The sequence below is a fragment of the Nannospalax galili genome, unplaced genomic scaffold, assembly GCF_000622305.1.
Source record: "Nannospalax galili isolate Female #2095 unplaced genomic scaffold, S.galili_v1.0 scaffold278, whole genome shotgun sequence".
In the NCBI taxonomy this organism is placed as follows: domain Eukaryota; kingdom Metazoa; phylum Chordata; class Mammalia; order Rodentia; family Spalacidae; genus Nannospalax; species Nannospalax galili.
Window position 1 is genome coordinate 15117028 of NW_008347536.1, and position 9030 is coordinate 15126057.

A 9030-nucleotide genomic window follows, 5' to 3' on the forward strand; every position below is an offset into this window, starting at 1 on the left:
TTTTATGTTCCTGATCTCATTTGGTCCTTGGCAACAATTGTGGCACGGTATTAAAAGACACTAACATGGTCTTTATAATGCTGGGGTAAATGACTCCAACGGAATTAAGAACCAAGTGTCTGATTCCACCTAGTTGCTGAACTCTGCACACTAAGCTGAGGTCTCCTGACCTGCGCTGGCGCTCTTCCCACCCAGACCCTGTCATCTCATCCTTCTCTGCTGAAAAGTTCCTTCTGAAGTCTAACTGGGCTTGGCCCTCCTGCATTCTGGGCACCTCGGGGAGTCAGGGGTTAAAACCCGTGGCACGAGTGGCCCCTTCCCCCTCCCCAGCCCCCTCGCCCTCCACTCGGCGCCTCGCCTGGAGACCCACACAAGAAGGGAGGGGGAAGTGGGCTTGTTTCTCGGGTGGCCAATCCACGAGCCCGCGGTGCCTCAGAGGAGGCGCCAGCGCTAGGCCAGCCCGGGGCTGCGGGCTTCCCGCGGCAAAGTACAAATGCGCCGGAGCGCGGCGTCTGGCGCCCGAGGCGTGCACAGCCCGCCCGAGCATAGCCTCCCCCGCGCCCCGCCGCGCCCCAGGCCCGCGCCGCGGGACCCCCGAGCCCGCCGAGCAGCCGCGCCGTCGCCACCAGCCGCGCACCCCGGAGCCCCGCGCCTCCCGGGAACCTTGCCCGGCGCCGCGCACCCCGCGCACCCCTGGCCTCGCCCCTTGTTCTCTCACCTTCTTTCTTCGACCGCCTCTCCCTCCTGGCGGACCTTCCTCCACCACTCCATCTCTCCTGGTCCTCTTTCTTCCATCCACTTAGTCCCACCTTAGACCTTTCCTGCCCGGCTTGGCTTCTCGGGATCTTTGCTTCTCTGCCTCCCCTCCGGGCAATCCTGCTGGGTCTGGGGACTACTGATTTGTGTCCCCGTACCTCATTGCCCCTCTTGGCTCTCTCTCCTGGCCCATTCCTGGGCTGCCTGGTCCTGGGGGAAGGCAGGATGTTTCCTGAGGTGAAGACCCTCTCCTCTTTGCTGGGACTCTTGATGCTCTGGTTCCCCTTGGACTCCCAAGCCCGAGCCCGTAAGTAGAGGGCCGGCAGAGGCTGGGTGGGCAGGGGAGGGATGCCGGTGTCTGGGATGTGCGGGGAAGGTGTCAGGACCTGAAACCCCTGACGTGTGAGTCCATCCAGGCAGCACCTGCACAGCAGGGGCGGAGACTGCTCTGCGGACTCCTGTGGGCTGGTGACTCTGAGGGGACTGCATCCAAGCTGAGGGGAGCCCTGGCTGGAGCAGGGTGCCCAGCGCTGTAGAAGAGAACCTGTTCCTAGCAGCCGGGTGTGTTGCTGAAGGAAGGGGGTGTGTTGGGGAGAGTTCTTGTACAGAAAGAAGAGTTAAGTAATCATTCTAGTCCTTTATCTCTTTTGACCCACACAACACTCCAGTACAGTGTCATCATTTTACATTTAACAGGAAACATCACATTTAATGAGAAAACAGGCAGAGCAAAGAGAAGGAAGTCATAGAGCTGTTAAACCATCCAAAGAGAGATCTCTAATTCCAAAAGGCACTCTGATGTGTAGCTGTGGGACTCTGGGAGGCAGCGGAAAGCAGTGAGAAGGACCACTGGAGTGACTGGTGGGAGGCAGGCATGGAGATCACCTCTCTGAGCCTTACTTCTCTAATCTGTACAATATGAGTGGGGCTCCCAAGATGGTTCTGAGGACTGAATGACAGAAAAAAGGCAGAGCAGCTAGCTGGGATGTTACCAGGTAGCTTCTCCAATCCATGCCTGATCCATGCTTTTCCTCCAGCACAGGCTAACCTCAAGCAGGTAATGTAATCTCAACAGCCCTGTTTCTTTATTAAGCCTTTCTGCCCTCCCTTGATAAAGAAATAGAGGCCAAGGAGGGGCAGTAGCTTGCTCCAGGCCACAGGGCAGAGCCTGGAAGACCCCAGTTGCCCGTCTCATAACTGGGTGCCGTTCCATCCCCACAGCTCAGCTCTGTCAGCCAACTGTGCTTTTCTTTTGCATGTGGCTTTGTGGATCTGGTGAGGCTGATTTTTGTCTGTCTCCTCTTTTCTGGTGAGGAGAAGGCTGCATGTCTGTCTGATGTCCCTAGCCCTGCCATTAACATGAGATTCAGAGAAGTTCTTAGAACAACTAGTGAAACAAGCTCAGTGTTGGGTTCCAGGCCTGGCTCTACCTCTTACACCTGTGTCACTTCATAATAGCTTCTCTGAGCTTCAGTTTTTTCATCTGCAGACCACAGCTGCTAACCTGGAACCCAAAGGTTTTGGGAAGGATGAAAGGAGGTCATATGTCAAAACACCCAGCACAATGCTGAATACTCAGTATATGTCTCCTCCCCTTCCTGGAACCCTGAGGGTTTCCTCCTAGCCTGGTCTGTAGTTCACTGAAAGACATTTAGTCCAGGGGCACTCCATGCCTGCCAGCAGCCTTCCACTTGGCTTTGGCCTTGGCCCCAGGCCTTCACTGCAGACATCATCACCCTGGGTGAAATCAGACCACTATGAGGGTTGCTCATGGGCACTCACAGCCTTCCTCCATGACTGTCAGCCCTTGAGAGCTCTGCTCCGGTCACCTCTTTCAGAAAACTCTGCCTGGTGACCTGTTCAGGCTGACTGCCCCTACTCTGTGCCTCCATTGACCTTTGAGTTCATATCTGTCACCAAGTCTTCCAGTGTTCTAAATACAGAGAGCTCCAGATACTAAAAAAAAAAAAAGGACTGTCACCAAGGTAGGCGGCCTGGCGATGGCGGGAGGATGCTACAAGGTCACAAAGGAAAGAACAGAGACCTGGGTCCTAATCCCTGATTTGTCACTTATTGGCTATGTGAACTGGGACACTTCTCTCTAAGCCTAATGTTGATTGGTACTGTAATCTGCCAGCACCCTGTTTGAAGGGCTCTATGCCTCAGTGTAAGCAAGAGTTAAAGCTTATTGTAGGTAAGAAGTTTCTTGGTGACAACCAAAGTGCTTTTACAGATGGGCATTCTCAGTGGCCACACACTGCAACATGCCCAGGGCCTGTTAGCAGGGTTTTGACAAACTCCTTAGTCAGATTCCAAAGCTGCTCAGCAAAGGTTATTCTCTCTTTGGCTCTATTTCCAGCCATAGATCCAGACTGAGTCTTAATGAAGCCATAGCCCAAGCCTTAACTGTCCAGCCCTGCCACTGACTGAACTCAAATCCCACCTGAGGCTGGAACCATCACACAGACCGGGTCCCTGGCCTGGTTCCTGGCTGGCTCTGACCCCAGTCTTAGACTGAGCCACATCTCTGTGGTTGTTCTCTGGTCACTCATTCCCTCTGGGACCTAGACATTTTCTTGTTTCCTCTCCAGTGCTTTCTCCAGCACTGGCTTCTCTCTGCATTTTGTCCTTATGAACTGTCCTTTATATTTTTTTCAGATTTGTTTGTTTTTATGTATATGTGTGTTTTGCCTGCATGTAGGTATGTGAATCATGTATATGCCTCATGCCTGTGGATGCCAGAAGAAGGCATTGGATTCCCCTGTAAATGAAGTCATAGATAGCTGTGAGCTGCTTTGTGCGTGCTGGGAACTGAACCTGGTCCTCTGCAAGAGCAGCAAATGCTTTTAACCACAGAGCCATCTCTCCAGCCCCCAAACTTGTCCCTTTTAGGTGTCCAACATGCTTTCTCTTCCCTCCCTCCAGTCAAGGCTACCTTCCAGAGAGAGCCAATTGTCAAGTGAAACATCAGCCCTCAAAGATTTGTGTATTATGGGAATTGATGCTTTGGTTCCCAGGTGATGGAAACTCAGACTCAGACCCCAGAAGTGGGCCTGGGGCAGAAAGGTAGCTCCTCATGGGATGATGTGGTTCAGAGGGCAAACTTGCCACCAGAAGGTCAGAGTTGTAGTGCTGGCTCTGTCCCTAATTCCAAATGTGATTTGGGTGCCATGTCCTCTGTCTCCGATTGCCATCTGTAAGGTGAAATTGTTGACCTCAAGTGGGTCACCATTGAGGACCATGGTAGCATCAACTGCCTGTCTTCCTAAATTTCTAAGATCCAGACATGTGCTTGTCTTTACCCCGAGTCCACTCTGATCTTTGGGGAAGAATGGGGAGTTGGGAGCATGTAGGAGGAGATGAACAGACCCTCATACACTTGGAAAAAGTGCCTAGGGGTCTAGGGAAATAGGTGTAGTGAGATACCAGTATGGATTCATGCCATGATGTCCAGCTTAGTCCCATCCCATCCATCTGTCCAGAAATGTGAGAAGGAGTGGGGAGCACCTGAACGAAGGCCTGAAGTTGAGCTTTGGGTAGACCCTGAGCTTTAGGCAAACTCCAGTCTGGGTCTCTGACCAGGAGGTTCTGCACCTCTCTGCTCCTACCAGTAGAGGTCTCTGTCTCACTCACTGGCTCCAGGCTGCAAGCCTAGTGACAGCTGCGCAGTTGCTCCAGCTGTTGCACCTGTTCCAGGACTGGCCTCTCAAATTCCCCCAGCCAAGGGCCATGGCGCCGGCTCAGAGAAAAGAACCTTGACTGTCTTGGACCCCAAAAGAGTAAGACTGATGTGAGAGTGGTATCTCTAGGAGGTCCAATACCAGGATCATTCAGGCATCCCCCTGCCTTGGACTGGACCCCAGCCTGTGCCCATTCTTGTACTCAGGAGTACAAAATGACAAGCTGAGTCACTTTGCTCACAAATTGGAGCTAATTTTCCTGGTTCTGTCTCTTGAATGGGTGTCTCTATGAGCATCCTCTCCAGACCCACAGACTGACATTGATGTTTGTGCTGGCATGGTTTGGGGCTCTCTGGCAAGTCTGGCTCCCTCTTTGGGGCTCACTTTCTTTTTCTCTAGAATAAGTGGATTGGGTATAATCTGAGTCCCTAACTCTCTAGAATTCTATGAATCTAAGTGTATATGCTCAAGGCAAATGCAAATAGCCCCCTCCCTGCCTCTGCCCTTGACAGGTAACAGAACTGCCCTTACTGGCTTGACGATCCTGTCCTTGGAAACCCTTCTGAGCTCTGCAAATCTGTCATGTCCAGATGAGGAGAACTGTGTTCAGAGAAGTGCATCTCTTTTACTTTGTCGTGTGGCTCAGACACTGAGGTTTTTCTTCTGATTTCCTTAACAGACCTCCCTCAAGGGAAGCCAGAGCCCAGAGCAAAGCTTATGTGTTGGAAAGGAGCAAGTTTATTTGTGTGAAGTTGGGATTATAAATAAATAAATAGAGAAAGTATGGCTATGTGGGCAGAAGTGGGATCTGAACATCTACATTCTTGAGCAACGTGGCTCACTCAGGTTTTCCCCATAATTCCAGATTTTTCTCTCTCCTCTCATCCTGTTCCTCCTGGTGCATTTCTATGGCCTTCTCCAACTTCTCCAGAAGCTTATTTCTGGTTGTCTTTTCTGCTTCCTATTGGAAGAGCTCCCAGCCACACCACCCACCCCTGACTTGCCCATTATCATAGACAGAGAGTTTCAGGTCAGACTGCGGGATGCACCAGGATGCAGACACTGTAAATGCTGCCTTACATTTGAAGATGATGGAGTCTCATGGAGTCATCCATGCCCTCAGCTGCTCCAGGCTTCTGACCTTTTTGTACATGGTGTTCTTTTGGTTTGGCAGGTAGTTTGGGACTTAGTGGCCAGGAACTGGAAGGGGAGGTCAAAGGCTAATTGCTGTTATATAGCAAGATATACCTGTTAAGAGGGACTTGGAACTCCTTCCATGAAATAAAGTCTCTTTTCTGGTAAAGAGAGAGGTTTTTCAGGATTAAAGCCCACAATTAGCTCCTCCCCTATAGCCACTCTTTCCTATCCTATTAATTCCATTTATCCATTCACTCACTCTTTCATTCATTCATTCATTCATTCATTCAAGTATTAACCATATGCATTCTGTACTGGCTCCAGGATTCACCATCTGTTCCGTCCTCCCACACTCAGTTTAGTGTGGAAGACAAACCAACCCACTCAACAAGTGCTTCCAATCCATGCTGATATTGAATTGTGAAAGACCTGAACTTGGTCCTGAAGGAGAAGCCAGAGCACTTCAGGGTTGAGGTGACTTTGTAGGAACAGTGACATGTAAGCGGCCTTTGGAAGAGTGAGAGGAGACTGGTCCAACCATGGAGATGAGGCTTCATGTTCCAGGTAGAAGAAACAGCAGTGGGAAGGTCCAGGGGTGCGAAGAGTGAGAAACTAAGCAAGAGAGGATGAGGTTGAAAAAAAGAGTCAGCACAAACAGTAGTATTGAAATAGCAGCCAGGAGCCAGCTCAGGACAGCCTCTGGGTGACAGGACCATTTAGAGCCTGTCTGGTAAATATTGTTTCCCTAAACTGAGACTAGAGCAACCAAGTTCAATTATTTTAAGTCTGTCAAGATAGATAAGGAGCCTGGGTGTAGCCTATGGAAGTGGGTGTTTCCTGTGGAAGTCGGGGGATAGCATCCCTCAGACCCTCTCAGTGCCTTCTCTGCCTGAGTGAGTCGCTCCCATCTCTATGCCTTTGTAGGTAGCTCCAGATACCTGGCAAGCCCTTCCCTTCTGGTGCCTCCAAGACCCAGCCCTGAGGGCCTGAGTGCCCAACCCCCACTCTCTACTGTGTTCTACATCTGTCTCTTCTTCGTGGGTCAGGTTCCAGGACCATGGCTGTGTGTAAGACTTGAGATACAGAAGCTCCACAAATCAATGACTAACAGGAAGTACTGTTCCCGTTACTAATGATGATGACACTCACTGCTGATGGTGCCAAGTGCCCCACAGTCACTGATAGGTCATTTTTCTGGACCCTGCCCAGAAGCTGTTACAATAGTGTAATCACTTGCTGCCATCCTTGCCTCTGCTAACTTTCTTATTGCCAAATGCTACAGACTACTATCCTAGCTTGCAGCTCTCCACAAAGAAGGTGATTCACCCAAACTTTCATCCCATCCTCAACTGCCTCTGTCCTCTCTACCCATGTCCTATCCAATCTGCCCTACAGCTTGTCCAAAGAACCAAGGAACCTGTCCAGGCTGTATATCCATGTGGTCCTATATTACCAGGGTAACAGCCATGGCTCCTCCTTGGTCCCATGCCTGCTGGCCCTCCAACAAACTCTCCATTCCTAAGGCCCACAGTGACACTTCTGAAATGCAAACCTGATCATACCCTGCCCCATGCAGGTTAAGGCTTTCCACAGCTGGACATTGCCCTCTTAACTCCAGAGGCCCATCATGAGCCTCTACCCCTCTCTCCCCAGTCTGAGCTCTTGCCTCCCAATCCTGCCTTCCCAGTCTCTACTCATCTTCTGCCACTTCCAGCTCTGCATCCCAGCCTGAGGTCCAGGTGGGCACTAGTTATGTTGAGGGAGGCAGGTCTGGCTTGTGAGTGAGGCTAGAAGAGTGCAAAGAGTTTCAGGAAAGAGGAAACCTGGAAGGTTTGATCACTGGGGCATTATGATATTCATGGGCTGAGAGGTGTTGGAGACTACTCTGGAGAACTCTGGGAGTAAAATACTGTGAGAAACAGACTATTAAGGAAGTGTGGAGCCAGCGCCCAGATCTGGTTCTTGTCTGCCTGGCCTTAAGCACTACTTAAATGAGTATCTATTATAATATGTGTCAGACAGTAGGCACAGTGTGCAGGGTCTGGCTTAATTCTAAAATAACCCCAACAGATGGCTCAGTAGTTAATAGCACTGGCTGCTCTTGCAGAGGACCTGGGTTTAGTTCCCAGTACCCACATGGTGGCTAACAACCATTCCAACTCCAGTTTCAGGGGATCTTACACTCTCTTCTGACCTCCCCAGGCATTGCATGACATGGGTGCACTTACATACATTCAGGCAATACCACTTGTACACATAAAATAAAAATAGTAAATAAAATATTTAAATAACCCCAAGAGGTAGCATATTACAAGTGCTATTGAACAGATGTGGAAACAGTCCTGGGAGGTTAAGAAGCTTGACTAAACTCAGGCTGCAAATAAAAGCTAAATTTGTGATTTAAGACTTGGTCTTTGGAACTCTAGAAGGTCCTAGAGAAAAGTCATGCTTGGTCAGTGACTGCTCTTGCAGAGGACCCAGGGTCGATTCCCAGCACCCACTTGGTGGCTACAAACCATCCTTAACTCCAATTCCAGGAGAATCCAATGCCCTCTTCTGACTTCCACAGCATTGCACCACATGGGTGCACTCACATACACACTGGCAATACACTCATACACATAAAATAAAAATAATAAATAAAATATTTTTTTAAAAAAGTCATGCTTGGTCCCTAAGGTAGGGAGACAGCTGAGCACAGGTGGGAGGGATGGAACGGGGTAGTAGGTGAGAGGAGGCAGGGCTAGGGCCAGGAGAGGAGGCAGAAGGTTACAGAAGACCAAGAGAGGGAGATGTGAGGAAACACTACCTCCTTCCCAGTGTCACTCAGGACCCTCATCCTAATCCACCATGGAGGTTCTGAGAGCCTGGGGTGGATGTACCCATCAGCATCTCCAAGGATCATGGAACAGTCAGTCTCAGGACCACAACACCCAACAACCTGATTCATGTTTTAATGAAATGCAGGCCCTTATAAGCATGCAATTCTCTTTTGAGTCTTAGAGTCTTAGAATCTGAAATCATGGATTCATAGACCATGCAGAAAACCTTTAAAGATCATAACTCCCCATCCTTAGTTTGCAGATGGGAAAACTGAGGCTCAGAGAAGGTTTTCTAGTATGATTCTCCATTGCTGTGACAAAACACTCTGACCACTACCAACTTGGGGAGGAAAGGGTTTATTTGTCTTACATCGCCCAGGTCACAGTTCATCAAGGAGCCCAAGGTAGGAACTCAGGCAAGAACCTGGAGGCAGGAGCTGGAGCACAGGCCACGGAGGAACGCTGCTTACTGGCTTGCTCCCCCGGCCCCTGCTCAAACGGCTTTCTTATGCAACACAGGCCCACCTGCCCAGGGGTGACACCACCCACAGTGGGCTGGGCCCTCCCACATCACTCAACAATCAAGAAGATGCCCCACAGACATGGCCACAAGCCAGTCCTATGGAGGCAATTCC

At 50.4% G+C, this 9030-nt stretch overlaps 1 protein-coding gene across 3 annotated transcripts in view; it reads left to right on the forward strand.

Moving 5' to 3' along the window:
* The first annotated feature begins 662 nt into the window (after window positions 1-662).
* The window catches only part of Chrdl2 (chordin like 2), a 33833-nt gene continuing 25465 nt past the window's right edge, over window positions 663-9030 (forward strand). For all 3 annotated transcript variants that reach the window (XM_029568857.1, XM_008844255.3, XM_029568858.1), the window contains exon 1: window positions 663-1063. In XM_029568857.1, the coding sequence (XP_029424717.1) occupies window positions 982-1063 (82 nt within the window). In that variant the 5' untranslated portion in view covers window positions 663-981. The remainder of the gene's footprint in view (window positions 1064-9030) is intronic.